The 27375-nt window shown below is 44.8% G+C and overlaps 1 protein-coding gene across 8 annotated transcripts in view; it reads right to left on the bottom strand.

Annotated features, from left to right (window-relative positions):
- Window positions 1-27375, bottom strand: part of Slc23a2 (solute carrier family 23 member 2) — a 107836-nt gene that overhangs the window by 18233 nt on the left and 62228 nt on the right. For 7 of the 8 annotated variants that reach the window (XM_057780508.1, XM_057780507.1, XM_057780502.1 and 4 more), the window contains 8 exons: window positions 26497-26595; window positions 22588-22704; window positions 20244-20401; window positions 8815-8903; window positions 7787-7851; window positions 6454-6635; window positions 2337-2457; window positions 1739-1895 (listed from right to left, as the gene is read on the bottom strand). In XM_057780508.1, coding sequence (XP_057636491.1) covers window positions 1739-1895; window positions 2337-2457; window positions 6454-6635; window positions 7787-7851; window positions 8815-8903; window positions 20244-20401; window positions 22588-22704; window positions 26497-26595 — 988 coding nt within the window. Of the gene's footprint in view, window positions 1-1738; window positions 1896-2336; window positions 2458-6453; window positions 6636-7786; window positions 7852-8814; window positions 8904-20243; window positions 20402-22587; window positions 22705-26496; window positions 26596-27375 lie in introns of those variants that run through there. The other variant, XR_009057708.1, reaches the window with a different exon arrangement.

The following is a 27375-nucleotide window of genomic DNA, read 5'->3' as shown; positions in this document are numbered from 1 at the left end:
GAGGACATGGTGGGCCTGGCTTACCTACTTTTTCAGGGTGTTACAGCAGGTTTTCAGCTTTGGCACTGCTGACATCTTGAGCCAGAAGTCTGTATATTAACATCAATCTTGGCAATCCTTCCTATATTGAAGGCTGAGGGCACAGCTTGTGATATCTGAAAGTGTCCTCTCTAGACTGATCCAAGTGTTGGAAAGTGCGTAGAACTGGGTCTTGCAGATGGGTGAAAGACAGTTCACTAGCTCTTGGCAGCTGAAGGCTGTCCCTGAAGAGAACCCTATGAGCTCACATACTCCCATGATGATGCCATGAACCCTGTCTACTAAGTAACACCATCTCATGGAAGAGCCCTATAATGCCCCTGGAGAGTCCCTTGTAGGAACACCTGGTGGCCTGTATTGTCACTAGCTGTCAACTGGGAAGCCATATGCATGAGCAGGCCAAGTGAATATGCTAAGGCTCTGCTCCATCCTCCCAAGAGACCTTCAATCTCACTTTATCTTGGCTTACAGGTGTGTTTATAAACTGAGCACATTTTTCTGGAAACAGGATAGGTATATATAAATACACTCTGAGACGCCATGTGATGAGAATGTTATTTTAGAAGGCTAAGCCTGTTAAAGCTTTCAGAAAGTATCAAGAACAAAGGGGAGAGCTGCAGATATTATCACCACTCAGCATGCTTGGAAGAGGTATCTTTGACCCAACCTTAATATTCTTGGCTTTTCTTGCTTTTGGGTTTCTCATTGTAAAATAAGAAAACAAGACAGCTCAAGGGGTGACCGGCTCAACCTGGCTAAGTTCATGCTTCAACTCTAAGAAAACTGAAAATGTTTGGAATAGCATTCTAACCACTGGTTCCCATGAGGAAATTCAGAGCTGGGACCCGGAGAATGCTGCATGTGACTCCAGGTGATCCTTTGGGTGCAGATCCATGCTCTGCACAATGAGTTACCCAACACTGGAGCCTAAGCTCCATCTTCCGGCTGCTTGTAAGTGTCAGGTTCCCGCCACAGCTGTGACCAAAGGAAAACTATCCCATAAACTGGTGGGCAGGAGCAGCTAGCTAATCTTCCCATTGTGGCAGCCCTGGCACCAAGTAGCTTTGTGCCTGTCTTTATCAGCAGTGGCCCTCAAATCTTTGCCATCACAGCTCACATTTGGCCAGAGCACCTGCCCAGGATTTCAGAGCCTAATAAATAGGGCTCAGAAGGCCAAGCAGTTAACCTGAGAGGGAAACTGGTCAGTAACTGTGTGTGGGTGACTGACCTCTGAGACAAGAACTTCCCTTTTCACTGTCTGATTCTCTAATGACCAAAAAGCCACAGGGTTTGGGAGAAGGCTTGGTGGGTAAAGTGCTTGGCATTTGAAGCATGAGGACAGGAGTTGAAATTCCCAGAACCCACACAGTAGTACATATCTACAATGCCAGTGCTTCTTTCTCCAGAGAGATGGGTGGTGAAAAAAGGAGACTCCCTGTAGCTCACAGCATAGCTAGTCTGGTGTATGCAGTGGCAAACAACAAAGAGACCCTATCTCCAACAAGGGAAAGAGGAGAGCCACATCTGGGACTGTCCTCTGACCTTCATACCCATACACATATACATGCATATACATACACATAAGTAATGAAAAAAATGTCCAGGTAAAGAGACATTCTCAGATCAAAAAAGGCTTTCCATGATGTAGAACCTTTTGTCTACTTCCAACCCCTCCTGGTTGGGCCTTCATGATACTTACATGGGTATGGAACCTTAAACCATGGGGCTACCAGAAGTACGCCCTTCCTGGCATCTGTGCGTGCATAGTAGCCATAGTTGGTGCTGTTGGAAGGGAAGACATCAGTCACCGTGAAGATGAAGCACAGCAGCCAGGACACGAGGATAGCCAGGATGATCTGGAGTGGTCAAGGGCAGAATCTTTGTTGAGTAACACATCCCTTCCTACCTGTACCCACCACCCCAAGGCTGCCATCCTCAGGACTATGCAGAACAACGGCTTCAACAAGACTGCACTGAGAGTTATGCAGGTAAATTCACTTTCTTTTTCCAAAGTCTGGCTAGTAAAAGAATGGGCAGCATGCCTGCAGAGACCACATGGGGTCACATCTCAGAGCCACTGACAAGAGTCCTTCAGTGGCAATGCAAAAGAATGTGATCTAATCTTTGAACTGGAACCTTACAGACATCTAGACTTTAGCCTGTGAGGAGTAAGTACTCTAATGCCATCATCACAGAGATGTAGGAGGGTCTCCCTATAGCCTTCCTTTACCTAGCACCTTACATGTGAACAAAGGCATACTGTGCTAGAGGTGAGGGTGGGATGATCAACTACTCACTGGAAACATTTTGAAAAGTTGTAATTTGTACGCAGTCCATCCTTTCTTGGATTTGTAAATTGGGAGAGGAAATTTAACATTTCTGGCATATTGCGAGAATAGTAACACCAGGAAAATTGTCCTGAGAAGAAAAAAAAAAAATCATAAAATTAAAGGTTGTTATGTCCATGCACTAAAATACCTCAGCTTTATTGGTTACACGTGTTGGGTTCATTCACCTAAGCCTGCCCTCCTCACTTCAATTGGGAAATGTTACTACGTGGAAAAAGATGTCACAAGCTGCTGGCCTACGATTTCTTGATTGAGTAAGAAGATTCAAAGAATGGGAAAACTCACTCTGTGGAAGGGAAATGATGCCAGATAAAATAATACCAGAGAGTATATTTACAACTAGACATCAGCTCGAAGCAACCAAGAAACTATTGCATACTAACAGGGTTGAAGTGTGCACACACGCCTACATACACACCAACAGGAGGAAAGTGTGCACACACACCTACACATACACCAACAGGAGGGAAGTGTGCACACACGCCTACATACACACCAACAGGAGGGAAGTGTGCACACATGCCTACATACACACCAATAGGAGGGAAGTGTGAACATAGTGTGGGAGAATGTCCTGTATTTTGTCTATATTTTAAATAAATGCTGATTGGACAGTAGCCAGGCAGGAAGTATGGGCGGGACAACTAGACAGGAAGTAGAGGTGGGTGAATCAGAACAGGAGAATTCTGGGAAGAGGGAAGCTCCCTCTGCAGTCCTGTCCAGACACAGAAAAAGGAAGATGTGACCTGCCCCGCTGAAAAAGGTACCAAGCCATGTGGCTAACATATAATAGAATAATGGGCTAATCAGTTTATAACTAATATAACCTCTGTGTGATTTTCTTTGGGACTTAAGGAATGCAGGAACTAGGTAGGACAGAAACCCCGACAACATGTACACACGCCTACATACACACCAACAGGAAGGAAGGGCATGATCCAAAGCCACCAGGGATCAATTTTACATTTTGAGGTGATTAGTGGATACTTTTCCCTACTTTCCTTCATTTTCTGGTTTATTTATATTGAGTATAAGTTACTTTTGAAAACAAGGTAAAACTTCAGTATTCAAGAAAAGCAGACAACTTCTTGTGGGGCAGTTTCTGTGATATGCTCCTTCCACAGGCACTACGCCAGTGTTCACAATCACATGGGTAGATCTACTTGGTGATAAAGTCTAAAGCCTGAGCTTTAGTGACTTCTCCTTCTACACCTGTCCTAGGGGTAGGACTGACTGGGTTGACTACAGTACTAATCCAGGGACCCTGACGCTTCCTCATCGGCCTGAAGACCCAAGTGGCTGCCAAGTAGGAGGCCATTTCTCATCCTCCTAGGTGGACTGTATGAAGAAAACAATACAGGGACACAGGATGTGCCGAACCACCTAACAAGGGCTAATCCTCTATCTCCAGTGGCTTTTTTCACTTGCCACCTAAGGTACAGCTGACAAGAAGAAAGTGCTCTCAAAACTAAGCTTAAGGATTCCAACTGCCAAGACAGCAGTACCAGCAAAGAAAACCCACTTCCTGTGGAGTCACTTAGGTAAACTGATAACCCATCAACTGACAACTTGGGTCAAGGTTGAAATCATTTATGGGGTCCAAGTCACTTCAGTTCCTCTGGGATAGAATTTACAAAAAACAAACAAAAACAAAACAACAACAATAAAAAACCTACCAAAACCAACACGGCAACAGAGAGTGGAAAACTGCCACTATCTGTAATAATAGCCCATTGAGCCCCAGCCCTATCTGCCATCTTTGTTTCAAGCAACACCTACCTGCACTGTACTGTTCTCTTTCCAAATACATTTAAGAGACTTGCCAAGAAGCGTGGGGGAGAGGGGTGGTTAAAAAAAAGTGTAGCTCGTGTCTTAGCTGGAAGATGGTAGCACACGCCTTTAATCCCAGCACTCAGGAGGAAGAGTCAGGCAGATCTCTGTGAGTTCAAGGCCAGCCTGGTCTACAGAGCTAGTTCCAGGACAGGCTCCAAAGCTACAGAGAAATCCTATCTCAAAAAACAAATCAAAACAAAAGTGTAGCTTGTGTCTAAACTGGAATTTCAAAAGAGGGGACAGAGGAAAGGTCCTGAACTAATGGTGAATCCCTACAGAGGTCAGAAATGGTAAGAAAAGGGCGGGCAAGGGAAGGTGGTGACCAAAGAGTAGCAAAATCAAAAACCAAAGAGGAGAAAACAGATGCAGAACTTGTTCTGGGCTGCGTGTGTCAAATGGGGAGGGGGAAAGCGTGACAAAGTAGGAGTGTGGCGGCAGAGGAAATGGCTTGGGGGGTCTGTGTGCCCATCCTGTGGAACAGCGAGTGAGAAGGGACATGGGAGAATTAGCTACAGAGTTTATGGGGTGGCTACAAGCTTGTTGTGGACATCTCTCACATAGAGGACGTCTGTGGAGGCCTCATAGGGGAGAGTATGGGGCACGAGGAGTTCATTTTCGCCATTTCTGATTCTCTAGAAGAATTTCATTGTTTTCCTTTTCTGGTGTACGGAGTTAACCCTCCATATGTGCACACACACTATGCTCAACTCAGCCTTACCAGAAGTGGGCCTGGAAGGCTTTTAGCTCACAGGTGGCTGTTGGGTATTACTTTTAACTGTTTTCTCTGTTTTTATTAACTTCCCCCACTTAGGTCACATGGTTTGCTAGCTACTGGAGAGAAAAGGTTACACGTACTTTATTTCTCTTAAAGCTTTTAAAGTCTCTCCATAACGACTCTAATCACTCTGTGGTTATCAATACTGCTACCGTTACCAGCTAAATTATTAGCAATTGTTCCAATTTCTTTGCTAACTGGGAATCATTTATATAAAATTTTTTGTTTTATTTATTTATTTATTTATTTATTATGTATACAATATTCTGTCTGTATGTATGTCTGCAGGCCAGAAGAGGGCACCAGACCCCATTACAGATGGTTGTGAGCCACCATGTGGTTGCTGGGAATTGAACTCAGGACCTCTGGAAGAGCACGCAGTGCTCTTAACCACTGAGCCATCTCTCCAGCCCCCAAATTTTTAGTTTTTTGTTTTGTTTTTTAAAAAGCTCCTATGTGGTTTTCCACCTGAATCTTTTTGTTATGGGCCTAAAATTTTAATATTTTTATAAACACCAGCACCTTTATGGTACTGCATCTCACTGAGTTAAAATTCCTTAACGGCATCTACAAACACACGCCTGCATGGAAAATATTGACTTACCTTTGGTAAAGTATGAAAATAAAAAGAATACATGGATACTTTCATATACCTTGCACACCACAGAGGCAGGCGTGAGTGTGAGCTGAGTTCCAGTCAGACCACATAGACTTTGAAAATAATCTTGGTCACAGACTAGCTGTGTGGCACACTGCCTCTCTGTGCCTTAGTTGTTAGACATGTAGAACACTAGTCTCAGCCTATGTAAATACTATGCAATGTTCTATGTAATATTACACAAAGCAGAGAGATATGGGAAAAATTAATAGATGCTGCCAATTATTAAATATGGAATATTTCCCAAAACAAAAAATTAGAAATTTTAAGTTTTCAAATTTTCATTCATTAGTAAAATTACAGCTTCTTGGGAGCTTTGACCTATGATAGAATCCTTTCACCTACTATATACATTACAGAAAGAATGTGAATTCTCAATCTTATGATTAAAGTCCCATATGTTCATTAGTATACAAATTGGTTTGCATCGTCAATGTTTTTGATGATCTATAGAAAAAAGAAGGCAGGTCCCATAAGAAACTGGCCTTGCCATTGGAGTGCACAGCTCTGAGATCAGGTGAGCGCTCACAGGTCCTCTGGTACAGTGCTCTACTGCCAGTCCCATCTACAAAGACTGCTGTCTGCCTTTGGAATACCATGACAGTTCTCATGTCTAAACTCTGATCTAAAAGAATCACTTAATTAGCCCTCACATGAACAGAAAAAAATGAAAATGTCCGAACACTTCATCTTCACAGATTGCTTTCTTCTCAAGTTAGTGCACTGTCCCAAGTATCCCACAAGGCTGACCCAACCATATTAGAAATGACCCCACCCTGGAGTTCTCTCAGAACACTTACAGCATGGCAATGCCCCAGTGCTTCCCTGCTCTCTCTCCTGCCGCCTGGAAACCAGAGAGGCCAATGAGGGCCACAGTGGGTGTGATGGTCAGCGGTCCAATATACCTCAGCAGAGCCCCAGGAAGGCCAAGGAGACCAATGACCACTTCTATCAATGAGGACATGATGATAGCTCCCTGAATCTGAAACAAAAAAGGGACAGTTTGCGAGTGATGTCAAACACTGAGAACGTCACCTGTAACCACAACGACATTTCTGCAAGGCTACCAGTCATACATAGCAGCATGACAACTGTAACAGTTCCCGGGGCCCCGCAAAAAAGGTTTCTGTGGAGGTGACCGAGGCCTAGCAAATGAATATGACAACACTGCTTTAGGGGAGCTGCAGAAATGAGCACTGAGGACAAATCTGCAAGGTGAGATGGGCAGATCTGTCAGTTCTCAGATGAGCACATTTCCAATCCAGTCCTGCAGGATTTCAATACAGTCAGCTTTAAAAAACCAGGCCCTGGAAAGACATTCAAAAGACAGAGTTGCTGACAGAAATTCTAAAAAGAATGCCTATGTCACACAGAATGGCATTTGTACTAAGTCTAAAGATATCATGGTGACAATATGAATATATACACACACCCATCAGCTGATTTTCTGTACCCGAGGACAGCTTTAATCAACTCTACTCAGATGTACTTTGTGGGGAGAAAAAAAAACTGTTTTTCCCCCCCAACAAATAGGTATGACTATCAACTTGCTTGTACTGAGATGTCCATGCTAGTCAAGCACACCTCTGAATATGCCCATCATGGAGCTTCCAGAGGCAATCAGAGAATCGATGGGTGGCTCATAATATGAGGACATTATTGAGAGATGGGCTCTGGCTGAAGGAAGTGGACTGAGACGTGCCCTTGGGAACTCTATCTTGCCCTGGTCCCTTCTTGCATCTCTTGCTCTTCCAGGCTGCCATGGGCTGAATTGCCGTGAGCTGTTCCTTGAACTCCTCACCAAGATGGACAAAGCCTCTGACACTGAACTTTCTCTCTTCAAGCTGTTTTCAGCATTCCAACACAGCAACAAGACAGCTAACAGACAGACACAAAGCGGCCAGACCTCTTCTGCTGACAGCCAACAAGCCTCACTCACAGTCACCACCCCGGAGGGAATAAGCAGGCAGGCCTGGGGACTCATGGTATAAAGATCAACAGGGGAAATAAACATCCCGGTAGTTGAAAACAAAAGGGACTTAATATAACAAAGCAGCTGCAGTTTCCTGGGCACAACTAGCACCAAAGGTGAGCAGAAACACAGGAGGACACGTGGCAAGTGTTCATCTTTACCTCTTGGATCCGGGGGTGCCAGATGTGCTCCAACAGCTCTGCCGATCCATTCGCAACTGTAATCTCTTGAAAACAAAAAGAAAAGACCAGGTTTTTCTGGAGTGACACTAATGCTTCATAGCACATATTCATAATAACCATTAATAACTTCTTCATTGTTTTTATTGTCAATTCCTAAATAAAACTCAACCTGCGACAGTAGGACTTATGCTTGGAGATGGACTCCCACACTAAGTAACCAAATGTACTCGTTGAAAAAGCTACTCGCTGTGCCAAAGGCTGACTGGCGTGGTGCTACCAGCCAGTGCCAGCTTCACAGAAACCACTCTTTGCAAGCAGCTAATTGAAATGCCCAACAGCAAGGCTGTGGGTTGAGGTTTTAAAAACCTAGATAAAGAGGGGCCTTCCTTTTGGGCCTTCCTTTTCCAGTTCCTAAATCAAAATCAATGGTCACAAAGTAACACACCTAGGAGCAGGGGCGGCAAGGGAATCAGGAAAGCTTGGCTCCTAGAATCTCAAAATATAACTATTCTGAGTCCAACAGTTCTGACTTTCTCCAATTCCTTAAGCTTATCAGGTTCTGTAAGGATCTTTGCAATCACTAAGGAAGGGAATGAAAGTCATCTGCAGAAAACCACAGCAGCCAGATCCTTCAAAAGCAAAGATGTTTCAGAGAAGGGATGCTGATGCAGTGAGAGAGTGATTATGGTAAGTCATAAAATCCACTGAAAGAGAAAGGCAGGAAAATAGCACAAATATTTTTCCATCTATCCCCATATTTATCAGTTTCATTGGCAAACAGAAATGAAGTCATTTCTGGCCCTTGCTTGCCCTAGGGTTAGGAATGAAGAGCAGATGTAAAGACAGAAACAGGCACGGTCCACAGACTGGAGCGTTCTAAGCTGCTAAGGGCCAGTACATTCTATGCTCAACACAGGAAGGAGCACTATTATCGGCAGGGTGTTCAGGCCCCCTTTCCACCTGCTTTAAAGGACCCCAATGACATATGTGGAAATAACTGCAATTACCTGTGGTGTTACATTTCCATTTATCTAAAGACAGGATGGCTCGAGCAGGGGCCAAAAATGCAAAAGCACTGGCCTGAAACAGGGGTAACCTAAAAGAAACGAGACCAAAACCATGATCACGGCATCGGGAACTACCGAGGTAGTTCACTATTTGACAGCTTAACAGTCTTTTCCATAGACAAGAGCACATGAGTAAACACAGGCACACCTGTAAGGAAGGTCTCCTACACCACATAGCTGGACTACTAGCCTCTCCAACCTCCCCGCCTCCTACTGCTCTGGCCTAAGGAAGTTCCAGGGGACCCCTGTGGTCAGTGCTAACACCCCAACACCAGTCCCTGCTACTGTTTCCTCTCCCCCAGAAGAGGGCACTGGGGATTTGGGCTCCCCTCTTTCCTGCTAAGCTCATGGGCTCCCTAATAAACATCAATGTATGACCCTTCTCCTCTCTTTCAAGTTCTTATCCATTATTCCATTGCTCTACTATGTGAGTTGAAAATCTGCCCCAGTCACAAAAGACAAGTATTAAAATCATATTAATGATCTATATGTATCCAGAAGAAAGTTGTAAGTTACAATGAGAGTACAGATAATAAATGTTATTTAATCATATAAAATATGTATTCTAACACATTTTAAAGGGTTCAAAATCCTGGTAAACTCCCCATTAAATCTCCTGTCCACATTCTCAAACTGAATGCAACTAACCAAATCACAAAGAATTTGCTATTTTTACTGGAAACATAGAGCATGTCAGCTAAATTAACAGGTTAAGAACTTAATCACTATTTTTCACAGTATTTGAGGGTAAAGTATAAAGCCTGCTCCTGCTGTCTGCAGGACTGTGAGGCAAGTTACACATCCTTAGATGCCCTAGGCAGCCATGCCAGTGGCCTAGCTCATGAGGTAGGGACCCAGAAGCTTCCTGATAAGTTCCGCACCAGAGATGAAGACTACACAGAAATGCAAGAAGTCCTGGCCAAAGAGCAGCTGACGACTGAGCAATCCAGAACCCAGAATGTTCCTTTCTGACACACTCCATTGTTAAAAATGCTCTCTGGCCACTTTAACCAGAGTGACTGCAGTAGTTAAGAGCAGGTAGGATGTGGACTGCGAGAGGGAGATGACCTCACAGTACAGCCAGAGGCCTTCCTGCCAGCCACGCACAGGGCACACCCTCCACTGACCATGTGGCTTTCATTACTGGACTAGAGCAATTTGGAGCACAGTGGAAAAGTACATCAAAGGGAAAATAGTCACTGGCTTATGGAAATTTCTCAGACAAAATTTTAGGAATGTATTGCAAGGATAAAGGGATGTTAGTATGCCATCAGAAGTGGATGTCATTAACAGTCCGAATAACATCAATTTTATCACAGTTTCACAGATCAAGCAAGGCATCTTGGGGCAACATAACATAACATGTATTTTGAGTTGAATTCTCTCTCTCTCTCTCTCTCTCTCTCTCTCTCTCTCTCTCTCTCACACACACACACACACACACACACACACACACACACACACTCTGCGGGTGGGTTCCCATGATATAGCCCTGACTGGCACAGAATGTATTATATAGAGCAGGCTGGCCTCAAATGCCAAGATCTGCCTGCCTCTGTCTCCTGAGTGCTGGGATTAGGGTGTGTGGTCAGGTTCAGCTGGACTGCACTTAGAAATCTTGGCCATCACATTCATTGGCTATTCCTGGGAAGTGACAGAAACCAAGGGTGACTCTGGAGACCACTCCTGCATCAAGCCTCACTCTAAACCTGATCCTGGCACTGAAAGTGAACATTTTTAGCTGAGACAAAAGGTCCTAAGAGTGAGGTCACAGAGAATTTCACTCACTGACTGGGATACTCTGGGATCCTGAGCAGGTGACACCAGAATAAAGTCCCCTAAGACTGGCTGTAAGAGCTGCTTATGTTGGCCTCATGGCCTCGCTGACTTCAGCCAGATACCTGCCTGTACAAGTTGGCAATAGCATATAATTAGTGTGGGCTATAAAACTGTGGCCACAAACCAGAGACAACACTAAATTCTTCGGAAATGCTACAAAATCATGGGAGCAATTAACAGGAGTATCCCTAGGTCGGTGGGGAGAATCGTTTCCCAAGGAAATGACTGAACCTGACACAGGAACATCACGAAATCAGTCAATGCTCTCTCTGTTCATCTGTGCCTACAGCACAGCTTCTAATTCGGGGGGGGGGGGGGGTGTCAGAATCTTTAGGAGTTTTATTTTCATTTATATATATGCTAGAAGAGGACATGGGATCCTCTGGAGTTACAGGTGGCTGTGAGCCACCTAACATGGTGGCTGAGAGCTGAACCTGGGGCCTCTGTAAGAGCAGCATAAGCTCTTAATTGTTCACCCATCTTTCCAGCCCCAAATTTGCATTTTTGAATCATCACTTCAAGGTGTAGCTGATCTTTTCAAAACTCCTTAAAGCTTCAAGCTCCTTGGGATAGATCAGTGGTTTTCAATCTGTGGATCCAGACCCCTTTGGAACAACCTTTTCACAGGGGTTATCCAAACCATCCTGAATTTCAGGTATTTGCATTACAATTCAACAGTAGCAAAATTATAGAGCTATTAATTAGCAACAAAAATAATTTTATGGTTGAAAATCACCACAACATGAGAAACTGTATTAAAGGGTCACAGAATCAGGAAAGTTGAGAACACTGTGCTAGGTGTAGGGAGTCAGGATTTTGTCACTTCATGAACTCACTGACTTACTGGTTTTAGATTTGTGATCTTCTGACTTGCTCTGCTAATGCTCTGCTAAAATGCCAAATACTGAAGTTTTTGAATGCTATGCTTTTACTAATTAATTTCTCACATTTGGGGAAATATAAGATTGTTTTAAATATGTGGAAGATTCACATTGACTTCTTAATGTATTGCTTGTTAGAGGAGCAATGTCTAGTGTTCAGCATCTGCCTGGCATAAGCACAGCTAAAGCAGATGTGATGAAAAAGCTTCCTGCAGTCTTGAGGAGCACCCCTGTGAAGGAGACAATACTCACGGTCATCTAGAAGATAACACTGTGGACAGGGTTTGTCACCTGTCACCTATGTTTGTCATAAAGATTGAAAAGCACTGAGCCACATGGTGAGGGCTATAAGGAACCAAGGCAAAGAGGAGAGAGTATCAAATGGGGCCACAGGATGGACGTGGAGACACCGAAAGAACACAGACACTCAACCTCAGGGGAAGGCCCAGAGCGGGCAGAGAAGGTGAAAGAGAACCCTCAGTAAGAAACAAATGCTTAGGGGATTAAGCTCTGAAAGGTTCACTATGAGGGAAATGGGACAAGGAACTGTCACCTAGAAGCTAGTCTCATGAGGTCGAAGCAAGCCATAGCGGTCTGTCCGTGGCTCTAGGTGTGATCCTTGTCTAACTGACTTCCAAGTCCTTTGCTGTTGACTCAGAGCCTGCTAGCCACTTAACCTCTAATGGCTCTCTTCCATACTGGTCTGCCCTTCCTATCCTGAAGCAGTTAACACCCTGACAGTAAGATACAGCCTTTTCATTCACAATCTTATTCACAGGACCAACAGTAAAGAATTTAAGGAATTACTTATAAACGTGCTTGAAAAGGAATTTTGTTAGAGGAGAATTAAAAAGTTAGGTCTTCCTAACATATTGGTTTGGACTGAGAAGAGAGCAGAGAGAAAATGTGCACAACTTTCAGGAACTCTGCAATCAGTAGGGAAGAGAATGGTCTTTGACAGCTCAAAAGGCCCCACGTCCTGCAGAAGCACCATGAAGGTGCAAACTGTATCTGCCCTGACAGAAGTCTTCACTGCAGAGTATACAGCACATTCCCTCCACAAGTATACAGCACGTTCCCTCCACAAGTATACAGCACGTTCCCTCCACAAGTATACAGCACGTTCCCTCCACAAGTATACAGCACGTTCCCTCCACAAGTATACAGCACGTTCCCTCCACAACCAAACCTGGGACAAAACCTTCCAATCCCAAATGAACACTGACTCGAATCATCTGGTCTACAGAACAATTTAAAAATAATAATCTTTAAGAGAATCAAATAGGCTTGGCTCCAAGCAAGTTTTATCACTGATCAGCCACTGAGAGTATGGGCTAGATGTCGGTGAAGAAACAAAGTAATGTGCCAGAGAAAACTTTTTGGAACTTCGCAACACTTTGCTGTTGTTTACTCACCCATCAATCGGCTGTTGGGAAACAGACTACATACCTAAACTATGTTACCCAAACACTTGAGCAAGCAGCAATTACAACCTTCTACATCTCCCAAGAAAAATAACAATAAAACAATAAGTAATCTAATATTCTGGCATAATTATATTTCTCTAGTTCCTAAAGTATTTGCAGTTCTTCCCACACCCAGTACAACCGAAGCCTGTTTACCTTTACCACACGCTAAGCACCCTGGCAGGAGACTGCTCAGTCATTACTCGTTACTGCATCACACGGAACCCATCAGTCAGGATGTCCCACTAGGACACCTTATCTAAGGTGGTGACTATCTCAGCTTGTGAAAACGTTTTCTCGCTAATAATCATCTGTCAGGTGACTCTCAGACTGTGATATTACTACTAACTTTACATTCTAGCCTGAGGTTTAGATTATGATTCTCTGGCAGTTAAACAATAATTTAATATTTTGAGCAGGATCTTGCTACGTAGCCCAGGTTGGACTCCTGGTTTTCCATCTATATTTACAATTGACATCCTTTGGAGAGAAGTGTTTCCCTGTTTGTCCCTTGTATCTTCATCTCCCCTTTCTCTCTCTTGAACATCACTGCAGGCACATGAATTCCTTTTTTATTCAAAGTTTTATAACTTGTTACTATAAGTGTTCTTAATAACTAAATTGCCCACACCTGCCCAAGGGCCTGTTTAAGTCAATTCCTGTTTCTTCTGAAGGAGCCTTCCCAAACCCTATCATTTTTTAAAGCACATTTTAGCTTTTTGGCCTGAGAGGTTCCAGGTTCAACTGATCCTCTGGGTCCCCACTCTAAGCCGCCTGCTCAGAGAACACTAGTCCATTATACTAAAAACGGTAGTGAGGAACCAAGATCTGGACACTAAGTGGGTTCACTATTACCTGGTGGGGGGGCTCCTTCTAGGCCCTGTGTGCGGTAATTAGGAATGAGATTAGGTAAGTAGGAGAGAATCGAGGAGGATAACACCCCCGTCCAACCAGCACCTCAGGCACCTTTCACATATCAGATCACTCCTTTTCCTTTGGATAATCTCCCTTCCAAACACAATAGCATCAACTATCCGGGGTCTGTTAGCAAGCAGGATGTAGCACGGCTCTCTGCTGACTGCAATGGTGGCTATGGGGCTGTGCACACTGGAAAACTCACCTGGCTACACATCTTAGAAAAATACTTATATAATGTACTTATTAGATAATGGCTATCTATTTATTTATTAACCTGTTTTTGAGAAGGGGAGGTCTCACTATGTAGCCTTGGCAGGCCTAGAACTCACCACATAGACGAGGCTGGCTTCAAGACCACAGAGAGTTATAGCTACCTTAAAGGTATGAACCACGACACTAGCAAAGAGAATTTTTTAAAAAGCATGTCTATCAGGCTGGAGAGATGGCTCAGTGGTTAAGAGCACTGGCTTCTCCTCCAGAGGTCCCGAGTTCGATTTCTAGCAACCAGGTGGTGTCTCGGCAACCATCTGTAGTGGGATCTGCTGTCCTCATCTGGTGTGCTTGAAGGCAGAGCTCTCATATACATAAAACACATGAACAAATAGATCTTTTTTAAAAAATAAAGCATATATGGGAAGATAACATATTGCTTATAGTTGTGAAGTACTGCAGTTGTATAGTAGTCCGGAAGTGGAAGGAGCTACCTTCCCTCCTAACATTCCTGTTACTTCTGTCAGTCACCAGCGGAGACGTGAGAAGCATGGAGGATGAGGAAGAGAATGTGCAATCTGTGGCATGGGGAATGTGCCAGGCTAGCAGGACCTGACAGTCAAATAAGAAAGGTGCAGAGAGCCAGGCGGTGGTGGCACACACCTTTAATTCTAGCACTCGGGAGGCAGAGGCAGGGAGATCTCTGTGAGTTTGAGGCCAGCCTGGTCTACAGAGCTCGTTTCAGGACATCCAGGGCTACAAAGAGAAACCCTGTCTTTTAAAACTTAAAAAGCGTAGAGAGAACATATAGCAAACAGTTTCTTAATCCCTGCCACTATGAAGATTTAAAACACAACAAAAGAGAGCACGGTCAGCACCCCAGCTAGAAAACATGCAACTGAGGCAGGAGCGACTGAGGCCTCAGGAGGAGTTAGGTCAAATAACCACTAATATTTTCTGATGGCCTCTGTCCCATCCAAGTCAGGGCACTGCCTGTGTGGCCAGGTGCACACCCACTCCTGTAACATTCATTGGGGACATGCTATCCCACCAGGCTTCCTTCTCCCTTCCAGAGCTCGGGTAATAACATCAGCTCATAGAACTGGCAGGGACAGGCACTACCTTGCATGATATTCAATAACATGCTTATTGTTATTTTACATCAGAGGAATGGTCTTTGAGAAGCTAGCGAGCCTGTCTGAAATCTCAGACTAGGCTATAGCTCCAATGAAGTCAACTAGAAATGGTATCTTTCCAAGGTCCTTTCCCTCCAGGTTTGCTCTGACTTCTCACTTACTGTACCATTTAAAATGCTTCCTTAGTGAAGTAGGTAGTAAACTTTATTTTTGGGAAAACTCTACAACCAGCTATTATGTGCTACTTAGCATGGCAGAATACAAAGGGCCTAGGATCACCGGCACAGTAATTTTGGTGAAACATTCACCCTGAATCATCCATGTTTCTGGCTCTATCTTCCAGTTCACAACAAGTAAGAGATTGTACAGCAAATTAAACAGTACCATGAGGACACAAACAGATAAACTGGGATCATGAGTCGAGGAGACACCTGGTCTGACTCTATCTAAAAAGACGGTGTGGGGAGGTAAGGGATCAGAGACATAGCCAGCCAGAGCACCGTATGAGCTCAATTAGACCCCGCCCCAAAGTTATAACACACATCTTAGGGACAACTGGGAAAATTAAATGTAGATTGAATATTAGATCATATGACAGAATAATTATTTTTCTCAAGTTGATAAATGGTGTTAGAGTTACTCAGAGACTCATCCCCATGGCAGCTTAGGGTGGGTTGTCATGCCATCTGCAATTTTATTTTCAACTGGTTCACAAAAACTAAAAAGCACAAGAACCCCTCAGGGAAGAAGAAACATGGGAAAACTTTCAACCTCCCTAGACTAACCACTATTCACCCCAACCATATGGGTTCAAGGTTCCCAGACTTAAACGTGCACTGCTGTCGGTGAGAGCGCCACGTAAGCAAGGCCCCTCTCCCTAAACACACACACACCCTGGCTACAAGAAGCTAATAAATAAAAGGCAGGAGATTTTCTCCTGCGGATGGTGGCTAATTAGAAACCAGATACTTAAACTAGATTCAGGGGCTCTCAGCGAAGGAATCTGCTTAAGCAGGCTTGTGCCTGACCATGAGGAGTCCCTTTGGCAGCCTCATCTGCCCTCCTTTACTACTGGGGATGACAGAGGGAGTGCACTTCCTGGAGTAGGCATGACAGGTCCCCTGCCACATCTGTGAGAAAATCCTTGAGGCAGGAAGGCAAGGGGCTTCAGAGAACCTCCCTCACACTAACTCGAAGTGTCTGCTCAGACTCGGGGGCCTCCAGACACGACGGCTGCAGGCTGGCTGTGGGTTAGAGACCCCGAATAACCCTATCTCCACGGCAGGGAGATTTTAAAAGGTTTGATACCAGCTCTTAGAACAAGCTCAGGGTGCAACTAAACTGACAAACAAACAACCAGAGTGAGAACTGTTCAGTCTCCATTCCAGGAGCTGGGTAACGGAGACAACGAAGTGCAAGGGAAAAGTCAGTACAAGGAAGGAGAGGGAAAGGGAAGAGGCGTCCTGGAAATCACCTCACCCAAAGGACAAGCTCTCAGGAACAAAACAGCCACTGACGCCCCACAGGTGAGGCTGAGAGACTCACAACCCCCAGTGGGAAAGACGATGGTCCCCAAAGACAAGGAAGACATTCTTAGGCAGCAAAGCAGGGAGCGAGGACTTGTAGCAGCACTGGCCCACACCTTCTCCAGTCCTGGAGGATGCACCGGCTCTGGGACAGTATGCACCCCAAGGAGGCTGGTACCCTGGGCTTAGCTTTATGTCTGAGGAGAGACACAGACACATCTGCTTCATCATCTTTGTTTCTCAAAGACCAATTCTGGCTTTCTTTCTTCTTTAAAGACAGGGCCTCACTATGTAGTACTGACTGCCCTAGAATTCTATATATAGACCAGACCGGCCTCAAACTCAAAGTGATCCACCTGCCTCTGCCTCCCAAGAGCTGGGATTGAAAGCGTGCCCACCTTTACTGAGTTCTATTTTTATAGAACAAGGTAAAGATAGGTTTTCAAGACAGCAGTAAGAAAGGGAGTCGGACCTAACCATGGACCACTCCTTCCCCTGCTCTCTAGCTTCTGCATAATAAAAGGCACATCCCTCAGAGGCAGGGCCCATATACTAGCTGCCCAGTGATGGCAGCACAGCGTGTCAACAAAAGGCAGAAAAACATACATACATACATAACTTATGAACACAGATAACCACCAGCGGTTATTCTGAGAATCTGTCAAGAAATCACAAAAGCTTAACATAAAAACTTCTTTGGCTAGGGAAGCCTGAAAACTGACAAGTAAACCAAAACACAAACCACTGGCAATCCTCTAGACATGGTGCTAGGAACAGCACGGCTCCAACCCCACACAGCCACACCAGTCTCCCTCCTCCAATGTCCATCTTTGCATCTCCTTTGTGTGCACTGCTTTATGTGATCTTATTTCAGAGAGGAAAAACTTTAAATACCTATTGAGATGATAATTCTCAGCACCTGGTGATGGTCCCTATTACTATCCAGCAGAACCAAAAGGAAGCCCATCTTAGTTACACTCTACAATGCCCAAAGTAATCTGCAAAAACCACAATAGATGATTAAGATAAAGGCAAAAACTCATCCAGGAACACTGGAAGCAGCTCCCTCTAACCCGCCCAAGGAAGGCAGTTGCCTAATGTCTAATGCCTAAGGTCCTAAGGTCCCACCACTGCAGGGTCCTGACTTGTGCTGGTGAGAGAAATCCTGGGCAGGGTCTTTAAGTTACTGCTTTTGCTTCCACCTCTGCCAAGATGAAAGATACTCCCTCTTCCTCCTGGGCCAAAACTCCAAGTCTCTGGGATATATCTCCATCATTACCAGCTCTTCAAGTCATAGGCAAGACATTAGCACCCGTCTTATGGCCCTATACAACGTTCTGGGGTATGGACATCAACATACGTGCACGATCCTGTCTGCTTGCCAACTAGAGTCACTCGTGCCTTCTACACAGATAAATCACTAGATATTTATAGGGTTGTCAATACTTTTCCTCTTTTCAAAGGTCAAGATGGATAGCACCCAGACCTCAACAGCCACAGAATCCCACAGCCCGGGCCCAGCATGATACATAACACCCACTCTCCTGGACAGTGTGCCTGGTTCTTAAGACGGGATACCAGACTCCTGATAAAACAGACATGGCGAAGAAGGACACCTCACAGAGCACACTGAACACCCCATGCCCCCACACAGCTGCTATCTCCAGTCCCTAAGTGGGCAGATGGTAGCATCCTCTCTAGTTTTTCTTGGCTGACTGCTCTTTCAGGGGAAAAGAGGGGTGAACTGCACTGACCAACATTGTTCCCATGGGCTAGTGCCTGAATAATGGACACAAAGGGTGTCCTCGAGACCAAAAGCACTTGCCTTGAGGTCCACTTGCTGAGCAGTCACCTGGCCTGGCCTTAGACATCACGTGGGAATGCAGCTTATACAGGCAGATATAGGCACAAGAAAGAGCTTCCATCACTTCTCAATGTCAGCCAACTCCAACAACTATAGGTTAAGCCAGTTGTTTAGGAAAAGTATTTCCCCAGAGTGCCGTGCCCTGTGTACAAGGTAAAGTCAACAAAAGCTGCTCCACCAAACCTGTGGCCAGAGCCTTAAACAGCAACACAACCACAAAACACCAGTGTCACTGTTGCCACGGTTAACCGCCTGGCTTGAATGCTTTGTGAAAGGCCTGGGCTCATCACTTTCCCCAGCACATCAATGACTCCCTGCTCCTCTCTTTTGGGCCCCTGAAGAGAACACCCCTGACCCTTCTGCTCAGTGTAGTGGCTGCAGATTGTCTGGCGGAATCTAAGAACCCACACCTTGCCAGCCCCATGGCCATGTGCACACAGCCTCTCTCATTAGCAGACCTGCAAGGGAACAGCCATTTGCCTTCCCATTCCACCTATACCACAACCAGACACTCCAGTTGCTAACTATCACCCGGGCAGGGTAGCCCTTGCAAGTTCTAAGGATTGATTCTAGCACATTAGAATACAGGTCACAGCTGCCTGCTTATTCATTGTACCTCCTACTGCCACTTCCTAGCAGGGAAAAGGAAGCTATATTTGCACTGTCTCCCAATAGATAAAGAGACCAAACCACAGACTTTACTCTGAGGACAATCAGAAGGGCCTTGGCAAGTAGGAGGCTATGCTGTGAATAGGGTTGAATATGGAAAGGAGAGGGAAAGACCAGCTAGGAGCATTTGCTTCCTGTATTTCCTGGCTCAGCTCCATACCCAGGTACTGATAGAGATAAACAAGCCAAAGTGCTGGCACCATAAAGGGCAGCGTGAGAAAGTGGGGCAAAGACAGAAGAAAAGCAAGCCACATTAGAAGAATGAATCCGAAGAACATAAGACTCGTTTGGAGAAATTCAGGGGAGAACAGGATTTCAGGAATCTCGGGAGTGGGGGACCAGTGGGATGGAGGGTATGCAGGTGTGCTGCATGGGTGGGCCGCTGGGACATGCAGGAGGGTGGAGCTCAGAGGCTGACCTGGAAAACAGGGAAAGGCAGAGAACAAGGGACAGCTATACACCAGGAAGATTGCAGCCTAGGCAGCCTGAGGAGGGGAGTAGTGGAAAGATGGCATGGGCTGGGGAGTGCAGAGTCATGGTGCAAGAGACCAAATGGGAACTTAGTCAAAGAGACTGGGTCTGAATTACAGGAGAGAACTGGAAGGCATGCTAAAGATTGGCAGTGCCTTGCCAGCCAGCAAGGGCAATAAAAAGGCTTTGTTTCCAGCTTGCACAATGGGGTAGTTCCCTTCGTGAAGAGAAGAAACATGGGGCCCGGGACACCTTGTAAAGGTGGGCTAGAGACCAATGGCTACTGGAATAAGCTGTAACACCAGCTGATCTGTCCAGTAGTGCTGGATAAAGGGTCCAGCTCTCGGTGCTTTGCTGGGGTGTCAATGTCCCACAGAACTCCATCTCACCTGCATCCAAATGTTGTCTGCAGCAATGTAGTGATTCCCACGCAGAAGAAAATGGTCCCGATGAGTTGGCTGGTGGCCCATTGGTCATCCCCCACGCACATGGCATCAGCCAGCAGGAAGGGCACAGCGATTGTGCCACTGAAGCACGTCAGGTAGTGCTGCTCGAGGAGAGACAAGGGGGAAAGTAAACCTGCTCTTGCTTATGCTTGATTTGTGCCTAGTGTTGCTCCCCTGGTATCTTTAGGACATAAAGACCACAGGAAGAATCTCTAGGTGTACAAGTTACACATTGCGATCATGTCCGTTCAGTTTGCGACTTTCCTTTCCCTATTACCCACATGTATTATGACAGCACCGACATGCATTCACGTGAGCAAAAGGAACCACTCTTGCAGTCTTGAAAGACACCCTGGTGAGAAATACAATAGGACTTGATTTCATAAGATCTTGCTTTGCTCGTGTTTTAGATACAGGATCTCACTTTGGAATCCAAGGTATACTGAAATTCACTATATGCCCCAAGCCGATCACAAACTCATAATCTTCCAGCTTCAGCCTTCTGATATTCAGAGATAACAGGAATGCACTGAGCCCAGTTAATATGCTCATATTTTACCTTTGCATTCCTAAGATATTAGTCTATGTAGTTCTTTCATTTGCTTTCAACCCTCTCAGGTCTGGGGATTATAACAGACAGTGAGTTCACAGCAGAAGGCATTCTCTGCCTTGTTCTGTGGTGACACCACTAGGCAAATATTTACCTGTTCCAGTTAGGCAGGGTTTGGGGCACAGTGGCTACAGGAATCCTTCAGAAAGAGCTCCACACTACTCTTCCTTTTAGGACTCCATCCTTACTCCTGTGGCTCTAAGATAGCCACAGCATTCACAATTCACTTCCCTTTCTTCCCCTAATTTTCTAGCTCTTCATTTCTATTCTGTAAACTTCTCTTTTTCTTTCCCACAGCTTCCCATTTCTCCCCAAGTCAGAGAAACATAAATATTGCCTGCAACTCGGATGTAGGGGTGTGTGTGTTCTGTTGAGAACTTCTCAGAGCAGTGCACAACGTTCTGTGCATTGTCAAGAGCAGGAGGCAAAGAAGTTGATCCTTCCATTTGACTATTCTAGAAACATCTATAATACAAAATCTGAAAGGTGTGCCTTACATTAGGTCCAGGGCACCTGACCTGAGTTAAGTTATGCACCAAGCCCACTCAGCCCTCCAGCTGCAGGGTGGTGAGGAAACCCAGTCGGGCACCAGTAAGAGCCAGGCACATCCAGTTCCAAGTAAACATAGGGTCTGGGCACCAAGAGTGAGCTTCCCAGCACCTGAGAAACCTCAGAGGAATTGATCACAGAAATTTGAACAAGGAAATGTAGAAACACAGACCTCAAAACAGGATCCAAACCCAACAGAGTGATTAGAAGCCAGGCAGTGAGGCTAGCGAGGAGAGAGCTCCCTGCCTACCCCTTTTATCAAAAAGTTACTTTAAATCTGAAAGCAGGACAAGGGCAATGAGGACAAGCATCAAATCTACAGTGGATCTCTCTGTCAGCCTTCCCCTCCTGCTGGAGGAAGATACAGCAGACTAAGGCTGGGAGGCAACAAATTTCCCTTTCTTTAATAAATAGTAAGACCTTCTTCTCATGTCCTGGCTAACAGGTACTTGCCATGACCACAAACTGCTAAGGTCAGGAATGGGAGGTAACACTAATTACTGCTTTCTCTCTTTTCTGCTTTCTTCCTTCCTCTATGCTGCCTTCCCTGCAGCTACTACCTTTTCCTTCCTATTGTATCACTTTTTTTTTGTTCCCTGAATATTTCCTTCACAGTTCTTTTCTTCTTCCTGCTGTTTATGAAATTAATGTAGAAAATTCTTATTTACCATTCTTGGAAAATAATTTATAATAAATCTTAATTAAAAATAAAACTTGGGGACTAGAAGAATGACTCGGCAGTTAAAAGCATCTATTGTTCTTGCAGAAAAGGGGATTTCAGTTCCCAGAACCCTCATCAGGCAGTGGGAATCCAACACCTATGACCTCCACAGGCACCTGTAGTTGTATGCATACCCACACACAATACATAGAATTAAAAGGGGGAAATAAAAAAAGACTATGGGGGGGGGGCACATGCCTTTAACCCCAGCACTCAGGAGAGAGAGGCAGGCCAAGGCCAGGGTAGTCTACAGAGTGAGTTCCAGAAGAGCCAGGGCTACACAAAGAAGGGAGGGACGGAGGGAGGGAGGGAGGGAAGAAAAAAAGAAAAGAAAAGTATCTTGAAAATCTAGCTGGTAACAGCACAAGCACTAGCCCAGAGGTAACCCCCTGGAAGAAGCATCTTACCTGCAAACCCAGAAATATGCACAAGTACCAGGGAGGAACATCTTCTATAGTGTAGATCATATCCGACCTCTGGGGATCCAGACTCCCAGTACTGTCCAGGGTCTCTGCAAGAGAACTCTGGAGTCGAGATGAGAAAAAGAGGGGCTTAGCCACTGCCCAGAACATGTTAGCTCTTTCAGCTTAGCATGGCCCTTGACTGCCCCAAACCACATTCCACTGATGCAGCCATTCTATCTTTTAGGCATTGATGCAGGGTTCAAGTACTCTTGTTCAGAGCACTAGTTCTCAGATTGAGGACTGTCTCCCTTGGCATCAGCTTATCCCCAAGAGCACCAAACCTGAGCAGACCTTCTGCCCAAGCTTAAGGACTCAGATTTTGGTTTTAGCTTTATCTAAAATAAATAAATAACTGTATATATAATAAAATATTTCTAATACTTTATGTGACAGTTTAATAAGATGTTTAAAATGTTATGTATTGCATGCTTTTGAAGGCCAAGGTCACCACGACAACTAACTCAGCCTACTTCAGCTTCACAGAAGCCTCAAAGAAACCCTGTCTTTCTACACAGTCTTAAAACTGCTCTGGTTTCTAAGTCTCTGCAAATAATTAATTGTATTTCTTAGACTCTGATGTGCGTATCTGTGGTGGTTGGAATGAGATGCCCCCACAGTCTCACTTGAACACTTGGTCCCTAGTTAATGGCTATTTGGGGAGGATTAGAAGGTGTGGCTTTGCTGGAAGAAGAATGTCACTGAGAGTGGGTTTCTCTGCTTTCTGTTTGTGGTTCCAGCTGAGCTCTCAGCTGCCTGCTTGCTGCTAAGTCCCCTGCAGCAATGGTCATGGAGCCATAAGCCCTAAATAAGCCTTGGTTGTGGTATTTTATCATAGTATTTAAAAAGTGACTAACACAGTATCTTTTTAAAAAGTATTTTGCAACCTAGCAAAGTAATAGGAAACAAAATAAAAATGTTCAATCAGGAAAAAAAATTGAGAAGGTATCGTGACTTCGGAGCCCATGTCTGACGGATCCAGCCCACAGTGTGCTGCTGGCTCCATGCAAGTCATCCAGTTTTCCTTGGAAGGAGTAGGCAAGTTCTTGAGGGGATGAATCCCTTTCCACAAACATGCTAGAGTCTTGCTTCATCTTCTACAGTTACAGGTACAGTCTAATGAAGCTGACATTTGACTCAGAACAAATGTTGCCTCTGGTCCAGCAGCAGATGTTGGCAGGCTTGCATTGCTGAGTGTGTGGTATTGTGTCTTTTGAAAGCCATTTCTAAGAAGCTAGAATTTAAACTCAGCCACACGGGTGGCCAGCCATACCTAAGAGGCTGATTCCTGATAAAACTTTCCATGCCAAAGTTCAGATGAGCTTCCCTAGTTGGCCTCATTTTGTGAGTGCTATCCATTGCTATGGGAGAGTTACAGTACTGCCTCCCTACCTGCACTGGGGGAAAGGTGAACAGAAGCCTGTGCATGGTGTCTCCCTAACTTTGCTATTTGCCTTTTTCCAACCAGGAATTTTATCTGCTGCTTCCCTCTATAAACAACTATGAGGATGAGAACTGAATCATTAAGAAACGATTGAAACCGGGCGGTGGTGGCGCACGCCTTTAATCCCAGCACTCGGGAGGCAGAGGCAGGCGGATCTCTGGGAGTTCGAGGCCAGCCTGGTCTACAAGAGCTAGTTCCAGGACAGGCTCCAAAGATACAGAGAAACCCTGTCTCAAAAAAAAAAAAAAAAAAGGTTTAAGCCAGGCGGTGGTGGCACGCGCCTTTAATCCCAGCACTTGGGAGGCAGAGGCAGGTGGATCTCTGTGAGTTCGAGACCAGCCTGGTCTACAAGAGCTAGTTCCAGGACAGGCTCCAAAATCACAGAGGAAACCCTATCTCGAAAAACCAAAAAAAAAAAAAAAAAGAAAGAAAAGAAAAGAAAAGAAATGATTGAAACCAATGGCAATTCCTGAAACACTTGTCTATACTGACAGACTGAGAACATATTGGGCTCAGCACACAAGGCAAACTCAACACTGTCACATAGCTTACAAAAATAAAACCTAAGGGAATCTATGCTATACTTTGCCTAATGCCCCCTGAAGTTAAATGTGCTAAAGGCTTCCTTAAGAGTGGCAATATTCTTGTCGGCTGGTAGTGGAGCAAGTCTTTAATCCCAGAATTTGGGAGGCAGAGGCAGGCGGATCTCTGTAAGTTTGAGGCCAGTCTGGTCTACAGAGCAAGTTCCAGGACTGGTTCCAAAGGTACACAGAGAAATCCTGTCCCAGAGGGTGGGGTTGGGGTGGCAACATCCAAAAATATTATGGACCTTTAGGAGATGGACTTTATGGGCATAATCTTATCACTCTGGAAAATGGGGCAGAGGATAAAGGCCAGGTAAGGTCTCTCTCTCACACACACACAAAAACAAAACCCAGAGATTCTGGATCATGAAACTGTGCCTTGCTTCTTGCTTTTTTTTTTTTTTTTTTTTTTTTTTTTAAATAGGGTTTCTCTGTGTAGACTTGTTGCCTGTCCTGGAACTGGTTCTTAAAGGCAAGCACCATCGCCGTCTGGCTGAGAACTGTGCTCCTGAAGTACACTGTGGGACCCTGCTTGTCCCCACCCCGCTTCTACTTTCTGGTTCAGGATTTGTGAGCCCTTGCTCTTATGTACCACCTGCCCCCCTGAAGAGTCATCGTTGGCAATGCCCACTGGGGTTGCCCATCTTCCACATCCAGACATTTTAAGCCAGGACATAACTCTCTTTACTTCATTGAGAAATCTGTGTCGAGTATTTTGTTACAGTGATGTAAATACAAAATTATACAAACATGGTTGTGGTGATATTTTGTTTTTAGAATGGCTGCAAAACCATTCAGGACAGAAAGTTCCATCTACATATTGTCACTCAATTTTTTAAAACAAAAAACAAATAATGAACAAGCACAATGGCAATAACTTTATATATGTGTGTCTGTCTATCTAATCATATACATGTGTGTGTATATGCAAATACAAGTATACATCTATGACGTGGGATGTCCTTCTGTATGCTGTGAATATGTGCTGCTTTTATTGGATGGTGAATAAAGTTGCTTTGGCCTAAAGCTGGGCAAAATATAGCTAGGAGGGAAATCCAAGCAGATATACAGGTGAAAAGGGGCAGAGTTGAGAGAGACACCAGCAGCCACCCAAGGAGCAGAATGCCAGAGTAAGCATTGTAAGCCATGTGGTGATACACAGATTAAATAAAATTGAGTTAATTTATAAACTTTTTATTATAAAATTTATAATAAAATTAATAAAGAGTTAATTTAAATATAAGAGCTAGCTAGTAATAAGTCTGAATAAGCTAGTAATAAGTCAATCATTTATAGTAATATTAAGTCTCAAAATGCGGGATCAGGAAGGACGAAAAGCTTCTGTTCACACATCTATACACACACATATACATACATACATGCACATACATACATACATACATACATACATACATACTTGCTTTTCAATGCCACACTGGTAGCTGAACGTTTTGGATTTCAGATATTCATCTTAGGCACACTTACCTTTTATTGCTATTTAGAAATGAAAGCCGACACCCAGAGAATCATGGTCATTTCCTTAGAGTCTGAGTCACCTCTGTAATCAGACTTGACTTTTAGTCCTCAAGTTCTTAACCACTGTTCTCAGACATTCTGGCGGAGGCTTGAAAAAGCCTAGACAATGACTCTTATAGCTTTTAACCTTAACTGCTACTGAGATAACTAAAACCTAGCAATTATGACTCTTCCATTACAAAACAGACACGCAGACCACCCCTCACACAGGGCTACACTGTCTCAAACCAGAGACATCCTTGGCCCTGCAGAAACATGGGTCAGGCAGTAGGAAGGGGTGAGCATGGGTACCTTCTCTGCGATGCCATTCTCCGTGGTGTAGATTGCCATGAGCTCAGTGTCTTCATTGTCCTGCTCTCCACTGGACGTGGCGCCACCGTTGATCACCACCTGAGGAGAAAGGCTCCACTTAAAGGTTGTTTCGGCACTTGCCACTTCACTGTAGGCAAATGTGTTTTTTCCAAAAGGCTTCTCATAATTCTTTTAAGAGCCCTAAAATGCATTTTACATATCACAACAGCAAAGTCTGTTTTTTCTTAAACAAAACTCCAATATGGATATGGGCTTTATTAAATGGGGAAATGTGCTATGTTCCATAGGTGGAGCTGGGAGAGCCAGAGCCCAGCAGGGAAACATTCCAAAGAAGCCTCTAGCCATAAGATCAACAACACTCTCCAGGACAAGGGAGGTGACTGGATAAGCCCGTGTTGCAATGTGGGTGACCAGGTTGCTGCTGAGTGGTGGTGTCTAAGTTACTTTGGTTAAGATGGCTTCTTCGGGAGCCAAAGCAACTGCAAGTCTGCTCTAGAAAGAGGAAAAGTTAGCTCAGAAGAGCAGGCCTTGCACCTCACCTGGGCAGCACGACAGAGCCAATCCTGTTGGCGGAGGTGTGGGTAAACCAGAACCGAAGCTGTGAGCATGGGAGAATTGTCCCCATTACTCACCTGTTGTGTGGGGACATGGGCGGGACAGAGACCCCCCCCCATCCATCAACACCTGAGGCAGGTGGGAGAGCTGGTCCTGAAGTCACAAGAGTGGGGGAGCTGCCCTTGCCCCTCACCAGCTGCAACACTTGAGAAAACAGGCCCTGGGGTCATAAGAGTGGTTTGCAATGAACCCTTGCAAATATAAAGGTGTATGGGGGGGGGGGAGTGTTGCAGTTAGAGGACT

This window comes from Chionomys nivalis, chromosome 9 (genome assembly GCF_950005125.1).
Source record: "Chionomys nivalis chromosome 9, mChiNiv1.1, whole genome shotgun sequence".
Taxonomy (NCBI): domain Eukaryota; kingdom Metazoa; phylum Chordata; class Mammalia; order Rodentia; family Cricetidae; genus Chionomys; species Chionomys nivalis.
The sequence above is the reverse complement of the archived record's forward strand: the minus strand, read 5'-3'. Positions and strand labels throughout refer to the sequence as shown.